General features: G+C 42.0%; 1 protein-coding gene across 4 annotated transcripts in view; it reads right to left on the bottom strand.

Moving 5' to 3' along the window:
- LOC122759260 (PH and SEC7 domain-containing protein 1-like) overlaps positions 1–11,174 on the bottom strand; it is a 43,932-nt gene extending 32,758 nt beyond the window's left edge. Inside the window, exons 1-7 of one of the 4 annotated variants that reach the window (XM_044013979.1) lie at positions 9,438–11,174; positions 8,990–9,107; positions 7,802–8,351; positions 6,950–7,417; positions 2,501–2,710; positions 1,138–1,218; positions 493–605 (exon numbers count right to left, since the gene is read on the bottom strand). In XM_044013979.1, the coding sequence (XP_043869914.1) occupies positions 493–605; positions 1,138–1,218; positions 2,501–2,710; positions 6,950–7,417; positions 7,802–8,351; positions 8,990–9,107; positions 9,438–10,670 (2,773 nt within the window). In that variant the 5' untranslated portion in view covers positions 10,671–11,174. Of the gene's footprint in view, positions 1–492; positions 606–1,137; positions 1,219–2,500; positions 2,711–4,377; positions 5,161–6,949; positions 7,418–7,801; positions 8,352–8,989; positions 9,108–9,437 lie in introns of those variants that run through there. The other 3 variants (XM_044013980.1, XM_044013981.1, XM_044013982.1) reach the window with 3 other exon arrangements.
- Positions 11,175–15,211: the final 4,037 nt, after the last annotated feature.

Below are 15,211 nucleotides of genomic sequence, written 5' to 3'. Positions count from 1 at the left end.
TGCCGAGTCATTTTTAAAGCCATCATTCTCCAACTGTGTAACAAATATTGTTCTCCCAAAAAGAAGAAATAAACAGCCCAAACATGACTCAGATAAAATGCCTTTGCCAATTTCTATTTACATTTTTACAGACAGAGATTTTTGAATTGTATTGTATTTGTATCTGGCCGATTTCTGATCTAGAGATTTTATAGTCAGTAATTTATGCATTTTTCTACACTGTGGTAAATGTATAGTATAGTATAGTATAATAGTATATAGCCACTTCTTTGTTTACTGCTCCAAACTGCCAGTCAATGCCCATTTTAATCAACATTTAATACGTAGAGTAAATCACTACAGTGGCACTACACAAACTGGCCAAAGTGTAATGTATTATTATGCATTATTTATGACATTAGAAACAAAACATCAAAATTACCTACTTCAGACATATGGCTGTGGTAGTGAAAGCACACACACACACACACACACACACTCTGCAGCACTCACCCTCTGACGGCATGACGTCTGGGTTGCAGTCCCAGTAACGCCTCGAGAAGTGTGACAGCACTCTCTCCCTCTCCTGAGTCTCACCCATCAGAGCAAACTGCCTGAGGAAAGTCCTGCAGCCACAAACACGACACAGTCACATACAGACTACTTAAAAATAGATGCTATTGCAGATTAACGATGATAAAGTCGTGGCGTGCACACTCAATGTCAGTAAAATCTGAATAAATGAAAAAGAACATCATGTAAATCTGTTTGTGTGTCACTTTAAGTGCAGGGCCAAAGTTGCCCTCTAGATGGCAGTGTTTTACAATAGAAATTCCACCACATACTGTTTAACCTAACAACAACAATAAAAGATAAAACTGTGTCTAATCAAGGCAAAGGGTTCATAAAAACAAACAACTTCCATACAGATTTGGTTATTTAGCAAACATTAGTTTCACACTAAGCAATTTAAAATGATGCTGTGTGACAAGCAAAAATAATTATCTTACCTTCCCATTTTTATTATTGGTATTATTAGGCTTCATTTCATTAAGTATTCATTTATTCAGAATTGTTTTCTTTCTTTTTTTATAGTATTACATTCATTCATTTATCTAAAAGCATAAATCAATTCCAGAGACATGTCAATGTTCTCACCTTAATGCCTGGTCAAGTGTGAGTCCTGTGAAGTTGAAGAAACTCAGATACTCCTCTACTACCATACGGCTGAAGTCGTTACTGTAAATAAATGGACATAAAAAAAAAAATAACATACGCGGAGGAATATACATCTGAAACAATGGAAGAACAACATAGAGCACGACGGTAACAGATTATAAAGAGATGCACAGCAAACCTTATACAGTTTTCTGTTTTTTGCTGACATGTGCTTGATGTACAAAGTGATTCATGACCTTGCACCACCACCACTCAAGCAATGTGTGTCACTCTGCAGGGACAATGTAAGGGTATCCAGGGCCTCAATGAGAGGAGATTGTTGCACCAAATTTAGGAAGATCAGCATTTTCATTCCAAGCAACTGGAAGAGACTGTGCAACTTTTAACAGTTTTAAAATTTCTCTGAAGACATGGCTGAAAGAGAATAAATGATGTGATCATTGATCTTGATCACCAAATGTATTATGTGTTTTGTATGATGTTTTTTTTTCTTTTTTTGTAATGTTGATGTTGCTCTTTTATTGTCTTTAAACTCCCTGCTCAGGGACCACAGATGCAAATGAGCTATTCAGCTAACTCCAGCATAGACCTGGTTCTGTACATGGTCCCTGTCAACTAAACTAATAAACTAAACTAATAAACTAAAGACATGTATTTTGGACGCTTTAACTCAGTTTAAGTAAGTTGTACATAAATATATATCTATATCTATATATAGATCTCTATATATAGATATAAATACAGTATATGGTTTTTTTTAATTTTCTAATTTTACTTCTAATCTTTCACAAAGTAAATATAACTACACACTTATATAAATATGAATTTTAGTGGTGTGTGTTAGTGTGCTTGCTGTGTATTTTACACCTTTGGAGAGTAGCAGATGGAAGCCTATGTTAGATAATGACAATGGGTTTCAGGCCAATTGCTCTGAATCAGATGATACCTTGTTGTTCAAACTGGTCGCTCCTGTGGTTGTTTGCGGTTAGATGCTATGGAGGTAAATAAGGTAGTCAGAGTGTGATTGTGTTCAGGGTAGTTAACGAGATCGCAGCGCTGCCATTGTTTAACTTTTACAGATAGTTTCTTGGCAGAACTTAAATCCACTGCCCGTAAATATGTTTGTATACATGTATAACTGCTTTCCAATAGAAACTGTTGTTAGATTTCTGAAGCAGAAGTGTGGTATGCAAACAAGGAATAAGTCTGCATACATCTGATGCATACACCAACAAAGATGGAGGTTAAAACCGCAGAGAGAAGGCGAGAGAGTAGAAGAGTCCCGGTATGCAAATGGTGCTTTTCCACTACACGGTCACAAAAAAACCATGTGGCAGCTCACTTTTTGCTGAGGTGACGCGCTACATCAGACTTCCTGAAGCCGTCCAAGTTGAAGAGTCGCTTGGCGAGGCGTCTGGCCGCCGCAACATCCGCACGGTGGCTGCCATTAGTGAGGGTGTCGCTGCTGCCCAGACCCAGCCTCTCACTGAGGTCCTGGTCCAGCTCTGAATCAGTCGCCAGGCGGGCTTTCTCCCTGCTGAGAGGGGGCAAACTGACAGAATGAGTGATTTAAATCAGAGTCACATTAGACATGCAGAGAAGGATGTGAAATGGAAGCATGTGATGTTGCAGATATCCAAGACTGAAAAGTGGGACAAAGGGAAAAAAACGGAGATGTGAGAGTACTGCTACTGAGGCAAAGGGGGGGTTCTTCATAAAATGAAGAACAGAGAAAAATTATGATTTATTAACATTGATCTTACATCGAGTTGCACTCCTTTACAATAAGCATGGTAAAATGTCCTGGGGCCAAATAGAAAGAGTAAGATTGATCAAGAGAGCGCGTGAATAAAGCTCGGAAGAAAACTTCCAACATTCAGAGAATATTTGAAAAAAAGACAGTGATTATAATTTATACGGAGCATGATTTTTAAATCATAGAGATTCAGAGATTATACATTATATGGAACAATCCTGACAGAAAAGCCAAAGAAAATAAATCAAATATTATGAGTGAGTGAGTTATGTTAAAGTTTTATTCTCTTTTGTGTTGTTTACAAAAGGTTATTTACTTTGTAATTCTCAGAATTGTAATGTAAATGTACCTTAGGCAGGAACTGGTGATGTGAGAGGCTGCGTTGTCTGGTATTTCAAAATGAAACTTTATTGTATTTTGGTTTTAGTTGTGTTAATGAATGTCACGCGAAATAAGGGGGCAGATTATTCAGGATTATTCTTTCCGCTCCATTTCATTCATGTTTTGGCATTTCCTTCCCTTTTGCTTGTATTTGCCTTGTTTGAGGAATTGGAATAAATAAATAATACAATTATATACAGTGGTTCAGAACTTAATGTTTTAATCAAGTTATGCCACACTATGCTGAAAGAGAAACACCTTTCTGGCTTCTACTAGAATATACAGTAGATGACAACGATGAGGTCTCTCAGTCCATTCACTTAAAATTCAACATAACAGTCACATTTCTCACTGTGTGACCATTCGAGTCATAACAGATGGCCAAAGCAAATCAATACGGCGCCACCAGAGAAAGCTGGCTTTCTGAAAAAGCCCAGAGCATTTCCTCCACAAAGCCAAACTCTTATTTGAATCTCTCAACACGAGGAACAAGGTATGTATGGGTACGTGGTTCAACTGTGACCAAAATGGTGAAAAAGGTCTCGTTTTAATCGCTTTACTCCGACTTTAAGTTGCACTCGCATTGTAGGGCTCTCTTACATAGACATTTAATCTGGGAAATGTGCATGTGAAGCTGTGTGTGTGTTTGTGTGTGCACTGATACTGGACAGTGACAACTGTCCTCAGAAAGAGGAAGGACAAGACGTCCCGCGGCAGATGGCCTGGTCCACACAGAGCTCTCTCATCTCAACACCATAGAGTCAGTGTGTGACCAAGTGAAAGAGCTACATCTAACACTTATTATGCTGAAAAACAGCCTAATAAGCAAAGAAAATGTTTTTTTAATAGACTAATCATGGAAATATATATGCAAAAATGCCCCACTGAGGCAAGTTCTCCAGGATAATTTGAACATGTAAGTGCCTTGTAAAGCTGTGTACACTTCTGCTGAGGAGAAGGTTTAAAATGCTGCACATTGAGTAAGTTTGATAAATAAAAAACATTATTTGACTAAAAGGTACGACACTTAACTTTTACAGCTTAGCCCTTAAACGTACACTACAGAGACAGGTTCCACCTACCTGTGGCAAGATCGCCTGAATGACAAATACTGGTCTTCTCCAGCTGCTGATGAGCCATGACAGCAGAAGACAGTGGGTGTCCTCATTGCTGTGCCCGGACCCACACCTTGCCTCAGACTGCCCCTAACTCTCCTCCTGGAGTTGTAAACTGACCGCATCACCGGCAAAGTCCAGGGAGCAGCAGCAGCAGCAGCTAATGCAGAGCAACACCTGCAGTTGCTCCGGAAAGTCTCGCAGACTCTGACATTCCTCCACCCGGTTTAGAGTTTAACTGAGACTTCATGGGTCACTTTCCCCACTTTCTCACTCTCCCTCTGTGTTTGCTGTCATTCGAGCCTCACAGCAAGCCTCCTTCCCCCAAAGCAAAAGAGCTGTGTTTCCCCACAACGTCTGTTTGCTGTTGTTTCTGTTCCTTCTTTTCACTCCTCCTTCCCTCTCTCTTTCTCCCTCACTGTGTAAACGCTCACTGTCCCCTGTTGACCTTGGATTCGAATCATGGCATGAAAAACAAAAAGCTGCCTTTCTACCACTCACTCATTCCATTTGCTCCACTTCATCTCTGTGTGGCTCTAATTACACACACTCAGTGTGTTCATCCTCTGGGTGTTGTACAAATTCTAGTCCACCTTGTTCCCAGTGTACGCGTTCAGCACACCTTCAGAGAAAACAAAGTGTCGGGTTTAAACTCAATATCCACTGGGTGTGTGTGCCTTTAACTGTTTCCTCAACACTCATAACTGCCCCAGGGAGAAAAAGGGGTGGCCTTTTGTCAACGTTCGAAGCCTTTGTCATGTCTGTTTACAGAATATGCTTCACCGGGGCCTGAAGGCGTGTTTAGAATCACATGGTTAAACCCGGTAGCACATTTTTGGGCTCCGCCACCTGTTAGCATGGTCTCATCAAGTGCCAGCACAAAGCCGAGAGGTCCTGAGAGAATTCCCAGAGTCACCCTCTGCTGTGATTGTATCCCAGCATAATTGAACCCCCCACCCCCACCCCCTCAGTCCAACGGGCAGCCCAGCACAATGAACCACTGTCTAATGGTACAGGGCACTTGAAAAGGGAGATGTGAGGGAAGGGGAGGGGAGGGGCTAAGAGAGTGGAATTCCAACTTTTATCAAAGTACGGACAAGCTCTCAGAAATATTTCTTCTCATCGGCTCACTCCTGGATTCCACAGCTTCAGGGCTGCTCATGAAAGTGTGATAAGATCAGCACGAAGCAAATCTTTACCTCTGTGGGTCTAATGTCCTCTTAAAGAGCTTCAACTGGAAGTTGGGGAAAAAGGAAAAGAAGCTAAGCTAAACTAAAGACAGGTATTTTGCAAGATTGTGTTATTTGGGTGAATAAAAAATGAAGATGAAAGAAAATATTTCTGAATAATTATAATAAGATAATAAGAAAATAAGATTCCTTTCTAGGACAAACACACACACAGATGTTCTTCTTGACTTCCATTCATTTGTACAACCTAAATTAACTATTTCCAGTTATTGCCTAACCCTAACTTTAACCTAATCACAAATGACACCTTAACCCTAAACTTAACCATTTCCTCAGAAATAAGGTTCAGCCTCATTAAGGCCCAGGTTTTGGTCTTCATGAGGACTACTGGTCCTGACAAGGTCAGTGTTTATGAGGACAAATGGTAAATAAATACAAGTACACACTCACACACATCTCTGTTCCCTGTGCACAGATGAATCCACTTACCACAGGTTCATAGGATCAAAAAGCACTTGGCAGCCTCACTGCTATCCTTCTATGCCATCTAGTGGTCAATGCAACAACGTTCACCACCACCACGTCACACAAAAGCAGTGTAAACACACATTATGTATACATTATGTGTACATTATTTTTTGCTAACATACCCGAGTTCTAAAACAGCGGAAACGTGAGACTGTGACTCCTCATTATTCCTGAATTGTTATAATAAAGCATCTGGAAGAGTGCTTGGAAAGTCAGACTTCAACTGTCAAGGTGAATACGTCGTTGCTACTGTCGCCATCTGCCATTGTCTAACACACATACATACACACAAGCTGCCTTTTAATGACTTTCACTCTAAGCTGGTGCAGAACAGAACTGCTCTGTAGATGGAGAAAGACACAGAGACACGCGTTCTTTTGTCTTTACACTGAAATCATTTACAGGTTTCTGACCTCAGAAAATCAAACATACATGTATGCAAAATTACTCTAATAACAATGCAATTTCTAACTGCTTATGATTTGTTGTGTGGGTCGCCTGAAAAGTCAAGTGGACAGACTGAATGTATCATGCCTTTTCTATGACTGTATATTTATATTTAATCATTTTCCTGTAATTTTCCTGTACTTGCACCTCAGTTCAGAGGGGCTATTTTCCTTGCACGGTTTTTGATTTGGATCTGTCGCATTATGCTCATGACCAGCTTTTCCATCAGAAACTACATTATATTACCTCACCAATGAATAGTTTGGGACAACCTCAGCATTAGCCAATAATTCTCATAATAATCCCACTTTTTACCGACGTCATCAAACTTAATGTACAGAGGAAGTTCTTTTCTTCACCGCATGCAAACTCACCTCGGTAGAGTGAACGATGAGTTGCTGTACCAGCTGCTCCCCAGCTGTGTACATTCTCCTCTTTTGCGCGGCGTGTCCTCTGACCCGCTGCTCAGCCTCTCACTGGAGGGCGCTCTGGTGGCATCCGAGTCCCCGGTCACAGTAAAGATAGAATCAGAGAAACTGGGCCTCTCATCGTGTGCCAGTGGAGCAAAGCTGAGTTGGACAATCTGCCGGGCGCTTGGGCAGACCATCCCGTGGATAGCAGGGGTTAGCGTGGGCAGATCGAACGTCAGGACTGTTTGGGTGCTCGAGGTCAGCAGCTCCTCACTGTCCAGGCTGTTGTACGAGGTCCCCTTAGCACGATGGGACTCGATGATGCTCTCAAAGTGGCAGCTGAAAGTGTCCTCTGCAGCACAGCGAGGCCCCGAGACCAAGATGGGCGATTTCAGGGCTGGGTGGTGGTTGTCAAAAAACGTCTCCGTAGGTCTGGAGAGAAAGGCAGGTTTTAGTAACATGGCAACAATGTAGCTGTGAAACACCTCATAATCATCAGCAAATCTGGTAGCTACTTACATTTGAATTACATCTCTGTGTACATCCACAGCTGTGTTCAAAAACAATATACTAAATGTGTGTCAACTCATAATGTGCAATTAACTCCATCTACATGTTTCACTTGAGACCCAATAGTTAGATTTGTATGTAATTAATGCTAAAATGTCATCAAAACAGTTCCCAGTCAACTTGAAAAATAGGTTATGCGTGTGATTATTTTTAGATCTAAATTTAGGTCAGAGGAAAATCCTGTCTCTCCAGAATGTCGTTTCATTTGTGTGTTCACAGGCTTGAGCTTCACTTGCTTATGTTCACCTCTTTAGAAGGTGTCCAAAAACTGCAGGCTCTTCCTGAGCTGCGTACTGCTGCTTCCTGGTGTCTCCTTGCAACCTCACACTGGCCCAGCTCACCATTTCCTCTTCCTCCTCGTCCTCATCCTCCTCATCGTCCTCCTCCTCCTCCCCCGTGCCTCTTTTCTCATCTACCTCCTGCCTGTCTGTCCTTCTGTGTGCCAGACCCCCCAAAGGACTGCTGCCTGCCCCCGAGGTGCCCTGCACACTGCGGTTACTCCCAAACGCTGAGTCGGCATCCTCTTGTTCGGCAAGTAGCACCTCGTCTATGTCCGTCTCACGGTAGCAGCGGAGTGGGATGGCATCCAGGTCAGTCTCGGAATACTTGAGCGTCCGGCGAATTATTCCTGTTTTGGGTGATGTCCCGACAATGGCAGGGGGAGGGGTCACCAGCTCAACCTCCACATGCTGCACCTCGTGATTGGCGGAGAGTAGAGGCAGGAAAAGTGGGGGAGTCGGAGTGGGAGACTCACTGGAGTTACCACTGGGAGGAGCTGTGGAGCACTCCAAAGAATCTGCAAATTAAAAGAATCAAATATAAAACATGCAAATATGCGAAATTGCCAAATGGCAACGATTGGTGTTGTCAACTACAATAATTACCTGTGTAAATAAAGGTTAAATAAATAATAAAAAAAATGATAAGCTTAAACCAACCAAGACTATGTAGAGTCTACGGAAATGACAGTAATACAGCAACATTTTAATCTCAGTCCTAAACGCAGAAAACTAATTCAGATCATTTTGCATAGCTGCCTAAAATGATTTAGTAGCGTAGGATTTCAAATTGCTTAGGCAGTAAATAATATTTGAGAGGTTTGGTGTTCACCGTAAGATGAAAACAAGTGTAATGTGTGTGTACTTATGCTGATGGGGTTATGAGTTAGAAGAAGAAGAATAGCCTTGATAGTCTTAATTATAGAATAGGTATTTTAAATGACCATGTTATTATATTGAAGGAATTGCATTCGTTTAAAACAAGTTTTCTCTGACTTGTTTCTACATGTATACCTAACCTACTTAAAGAAACACTCCAACACGAAGACTTAAAGCGCTGTTGCTTCCTTTATCTACCCAAAAACATCTAATCTCTGGTTTAGTATTAAAGCCGATTTACAGTGACAAAAGGAAGAGGAGGTGGACATGTGCTCACTTTTCTCTCCTCTGGTGGCAGCCTCCTCAGCAGGTGTTCCGAACAAAAACTCCCACTTGGCACGTGCGATCCTCTGACAGTGGAGCGAGGGCATGGGCACTGCACAGCCACTATCCGTCTAACGCACACAAAGAGACGAATCAAGAGTCTACAGCTCTGCAGTGCAGCATTTAAGAAAACAAGTCTGACAGGGGTGAAAGGGAGAATAGACCAGCACTGCTCTTGCATATGTGAGAATGTGTGAGTTTTTGAGCTTGAGCCAAGAAGCAGTTAGCTATATAAAGACTGAATGCTAGAGAAAACAGCTGGCGTGTCTCTCTTCAAGATACATCTATAAAAATGTTTTGTCTCGTTCATTTAAACAGTACACTGTCAGAAAAGCGTAGAGTGCAATGTGCCTCCATGCCACAGTTTCTAGTCTTAGCTTTTCAGTTCACTCAGTACTTACCTGTATTCCTGAAGTAGCAGCCCCAGTCTCATTGCTCTGGTGACTAGACTGGCTTGACTCCAGGGACACACAATCCCTGTCCCCCACGCTGCCTGTTACCCCACTGGAGCTCCGCGAGGACGAAACTCCCATTGCTCCATTCTGTTCTGCCTCTGGAGGCTCCTCAATCCTCTGCATGCGAGCCTGATGCCCTGCCCCGTATCCCTCCATACCAGTGCCATCACCATCTTCATCACACCCCTCATCCTCCTCTGGAGAGTCCAGCACCACTGGTCCCAGAAGCAGAATCTCTCTCCTTCGCTGCTCAGCCCGTTTCTGTTGGGTAGTGGGACTGATTGGCTGGTGCCGTTGGCTGGCATGACTATCAGGAGGTTTACTGTTCTTGGAAGCAAGTCCAGACTCAGGGCTTGGTCTTGGGTTATTCTCCACATGATTCCCCCACTGCTGCCTGGACGTCCAGCTGACAGGTGCCTCCTCAACACATTGATTGATAAAGAGCCTACGAGCAAGCTCAGTGCAGTCACCTTTCTCAAAACTGCTCAGGTCTTCCTTCTTGTCCAGGCTTGGGCACCAGGAATCCCCAGCATACTGTGGGGGTTGACGGCGATGTAGAGTTGGGGTATCTGGTGCACGGAGTTCAGCTTGAAGTAGCCTAGGGTCCCTCAATGGAGAGCTGAACTCGGTGGGAGGATGCGAGGGATGAAAAAAACGTGAAGGAAGAGCAGGGGAATTTTGAGCAGCAGAAAAAATTGAGCTTTGTTGCTGGGACTTCTGAGTGCAGTTCTCCTGGTGAGCGTCATAATTAGTATATGAGTTTGTTGCATGTGGATGTGACTGCAAGACAGAGGTTTCAGGCTGGTGAGAGTCAGTGTTGTCAGTTGCTGGTATGTGTTGGTCATTTAAAGGGATGTTCATCTTAAGCACTTGCTTAGACTGTTGTGCATTTGGAGGCGAATTGTGAAATTCTTCAGAGACTGAGGCGCTTGTAAGCTCACCTAAAGGATTGTGCAATGAGGACCTTCTTGCCTCTGTGAAAATAGAAGATACTTTGGAAGCTTCCTCTGCTAGCTTGTGGGCAACTTCAGGGCTGTGAGTTGGAGAGGAGGATTTCATGTCACTTAACTGGTTCAATCCCTCAACTACATTATTGCCAAGTTGGAGACTTGCTCCCTTTGGTGAAGTGCTCCTGTTAGAGGTCCTGTGAGTATGTTTTTGGGTGGCTGGACTTCCCATCACAGCTTTTTCCTCTCCTGACCATTGAAGACTCTGGGTCTCTACACAGGACCACGGCCTCGACTGAGGAGAGTGTCTGGACTGGGAGGATAGCTGGTCTGAAGCTGGGCTCCGAGGGAGCCCACAAATAGCCTGACTCCTGTCTCTTAAGTGGTCTTTGGGGTTTGCATTGATGTTTTGACGTTGCACAGGAGATCCACCCCAGGACTGACAGCGTGGCTGTTTGTTGACATGTGAACATGAGGCATACTCAAGTGCATGAGCCAGTTTAATCCTCAGTAAAGGAGAGCCAAACTCCTCGACAGCCCTTTGGGTAGCTGCCCTACCAATGGGGTCCAAGGGTGGATGACGAAGGCTGGGAGAGAATGTCTGCTGGTGACTTCCTGGTGATGGGTAAGTCAGTTTCGGACTGGAGCTGCATGATGAATCTGGACTCCCAAACCAAACTGGGTCACTGATCCGTTTTCGATAGTGAGAGGGGGTGGATCTTTCTTCTCTGGTCCCACTGACACAAATTGCTTTTGCCTGGCTTGCTTAAGCTGAAAGCTAACAGTATTTTGAGAAGGGCTGCGTGTGCAGTCCTTAACCAGATGAGCTGTGGAGGACTTGGTGACTGTCTGGCAGGTTGTCTGGGTCGCTAACTGAGACAGAAGCTCAGCTGAACTGTCCTTAACCGAAGTAATCCCTTCCTTATTTTCTCCAAATGCTGCTTTTCCTCCATTCTGATCAGGGGCAGACCTCACTTCAACATACAGATGAAGGACATTTCCCGACTGAGACATGACTTCCTCTGAGCATGTAACAAGGACAAAGAAACAGAAATGGAGCAGGGGCTAAATGAAAACAAGAAGAGTCTTCAGTGCTCTTTGTTGTTTTTGGGTTTTTTTGGCTTGTTTTTTTTCCTGCTAGTGGTGCATGTCAGTTTATTTTAAGACGGTCTTTCTTTTCCCTCTCAGAGTGTCTGTGTGCAGGACAGAGACACACACAGTGAGCAGCCAGAGGACAAACATGCCCATGGGACGCCACCAACATCTCCCTATTCTTCATACCTGGGAATGAAAGAAAATGGGAGCTGTTATCTTTTTCATTCTCAGATTATGCAAGATAAAGACATGATTTTCTGACATTTTATTGTCTCTTTTTCCCGTGAACAATCCCGTCCATAAATATCTTAATGTATGGCCAATGACTATGTGAAGATGAACGACATGACAGCTCCCCAAAGTGAAGCTGGGATTAAGGTTGTTAATGTTAGTGAATATCCACTAAACTTAGCCTGGATATTTATCTTAACACTAACCTCAGTCCTAACCTGGTCCCCAATCACTGTGGCTTTTATTTGAACTGAACAGCGTCAGTTTTGGTCATCACATCACATCAGGGCCTGAGCAGCTGATTAAATTCTGTCTCAATAAAGCAAATGGTTGCCTGTGGCTTTAATATAAAGGCACAGTTGCCACTGTAAACACAAACTTGTCGGACTGTATCACAAGTATTCACTTGACATCAGTGAGACGCTGCAGGGTTGCCAAGAATGACTGAAAAAGAAGGTTTTTAATCATTCAGTCATCACCTCTCACCCAAGAGGCTTCTTTAGTTCTGAAATGAATTCTATTATTAATGCTATTATTAGTAATATTGTTCTTCTTCTTCTTCTTCTTATTATTATTATTATCATCATTATTATAATTATTATTATTATTATTATTATTATTATTATTATTATTATTGATAATAATAATAATAATAATAAGAATAAGAATAAGAATAAGAATAATAAAAATTATGTACCTACATCTAACTCCTGAAGAGGATTGTCAGGGTTTTTTCTAATCTAAATAAATAATATAATACAGATGTAAAAAATGAATTGTTAAAACTGTACACAAGTAACAGTATTTACTGAAGTGGATCTTCACTGTCGTCACCAGTCGACTGGAGCACGGAATAGTTTCACTTTTGCATATTCAGCCACATCCCACACTACACTCTTGGGTGTATCATGCACAAAACACCCAACACTACATAAGTTTGTGACACTGCATTCAAATTCTGTACGAGACCCACTTTTTTACTCTTTGTCAAGGCAAATCCCCTGGCTTTCAATCTGAATTCCTTCCAATTGTCACCAGTCTGTTAGATTCTCCCGCAGAACAACTTTCCTCTGTAATAACACCACACACACAATAGAACTGTTGTGTGACAAAGAAAAGTCACTCAAACGAGGACAGCGCACTCCCGACTGCTGCCAGCAGCGACAGATTGGAGTTGCCTTATGGTAGCAGTGGGAGAGAACGTGTGTGACGAGAATTGAAGTTGACAGAACAAAGAGAACTTGTAAGCGGGTTGGCACGAAAGACGAGCGACGGTCCCTCCTTGACCCCAGCTGATGTTTCTGCCCTCACTTCAAAGAGAGCAAGCTCAATCCCGCCAATCCCACCAGCATATTCTCTTTTCGGCTCTTAATTATTGTATCCAGCTTCTCAGCATGAAGTCACAGCACATTTCTTGGCGGTTTGCCGCAGTTTTAACTCTTACATCTATTAATAGACATCTAATGACGCCTTTGCTTGGAGAATTAGAACATTTTAACCGCAACAAAATGTTCTTTTCCTCTTTCCCTAACTAGCGAACAACTTAACCAACCTCTCCATGTCTCACACTCACACGTCTGTTTTGTTATTTTCACACCTCAAACCCATTGTTCCCACAGCTACACCATTCAAAAAGGGGGCCTTTGTCCAGTCGTTGGTGGCTCTGTGGGGTCCCACTGTCTACAGAGGTGACAGGAAGACGACCTGGCTCCGTGGCTGCATCATAAATGTGTGCTTGTATGAGGTACTGACACACTGGCCTCATACACAAGGAAACTGAATCTTCCCTACTTAATTGTGCTAAAAAAGTAAACACAGCACTGTTTAAAGAAATGCCTTCATATGCACAAAATCCCCTAAAATGACCCTAAATGCTGTAGTATATATGCCAGTTTTGCATCTGGTGCTGCAATGCTGCCAAACCTCTGGTTACATGTGGATAAAAAGTGAATATGATGCTTTTGCGGATTCTCCTAAACTCATTCTGTGTGTTTTTTAGCTAACAGGGATACAAGATCTGCCTCATATAAGTAAATCGTTTGAAAGTTCTGAAGCAGAGAGCTGAATCTCCTGTGTACCATGAATTAAAATCACTGATTTTCTCTCGGTTTTAATTAGCAGAGAGAGAGCAGATTACAAATGGCGCTTTTCCACTACCCAGTTCCAACTCGACATAGCATGACTCTGCGCGACGTCCGACACAAGAATCAAAGCGAACATTAAAAAGACTTAAAGATCCTGAAGAAACACGTGAATCTCCAACATTTAGCTCCAAAATTCACACAAACACAAGACTGTATGATCGCAAGGCAGAGAGTTCTAACATATTGTTGACTTAAGCAAGTGTAGATTGTGTGTACCTGCTGGCCGCTATGTTTTCAGTAAAGCTGAGTGTCCCATGTTGCTGCTTGTATTATTATATATATCATTATTATATTGTGGATTAGAACATATTATATATTGAATGCATGTTGAAAATGATGTTATGCTGAAAACACGAGTTCTTCTCTCTTGCTTCAGCAGCTGTTCCAGTTTTCTGACAGTTCTCCAACTTGGCAGTGGCTCTGGGGAGACCATCGCTCCTGTACTACAACACATTTACAGTAGAGAATCGACTATTACCGCTCGCCACCTGCTGTGTGCTGCATGATTTACAGTGATAACACTTCAATCACACGAATTAAAAACTGCTGTGTACTCTGTGCTGCCTTCACTTCCTCATCATAATCCCGTACTCACATAATCCTTTTGTGCACTGGTTATGTGCTCTCTCTTTGAAAACATTCATTTATACAGCAAGTAAAGTTTTATTAATTTTTATTCATGTGCATCTTTTATTTTTGCCTATGAACGCATATTAAATCATCTCTGTGTATGATAATGTCCCATACAAATAAATAAGCTTTGCCGTGTCTTGCATTTGACATTAATCAACAATAGAGCTGCAAATACCGATGATTTTCACATCACAATCTGTTGACTGTTTTCACGATTAATAACGAGGAGTTGTTTGGGTCCATTAAGTGCTGGAAAATGTTGTCCACAAACGATTATATTTCAATTTTAAGAAACCAGAACATATTCACATTGAACAAGCTGAAAAATCCATTTAATTATAAAAAAAACTCTTAAACCGAATAATCGATTATCAAAGGAAGATTTAAGATTAATTTAGTAATTCATAAATCCAGCCCTAATCAACAAGTATACTAATGTGAACTCTCATTAGTATTCTGTAGTATTTTCCAACTGCAGAAACTAGAAATCTGGTGACTCTTTGTGTAGCTTTAACATATGATTTTGGTTTAATTGCTTCTGCGTTTAAACCAATAAAGAAAGCTTGGATAATACAAGAAATGAAGAGACCATGATGGGAGAAGTGGAACTGAGGATAACAGGCGTAAGCAGCGGCAACATCTTTATACCTCATACTTTAATAAACAGAAC

This window comes from Solea senegalensis, linkage group LG18, assembly GCF_019176455.1.
Source record: "Solea senegalensis isolate Sse05_10M linkage group LG18, IFAPA_SoseM_1, whole genome shotgun sequence".
Classification (NCBI taxonomy): domain Eukaryota; kingdom Metazoa; phylum Chordata; class Actinopteri; order Pleuronectiformes; family Soleidae; genus Solea; species Solea senegalensis.
This window is presented reverse-complemented; position numbering and strand designations above follow the sequence as displayed.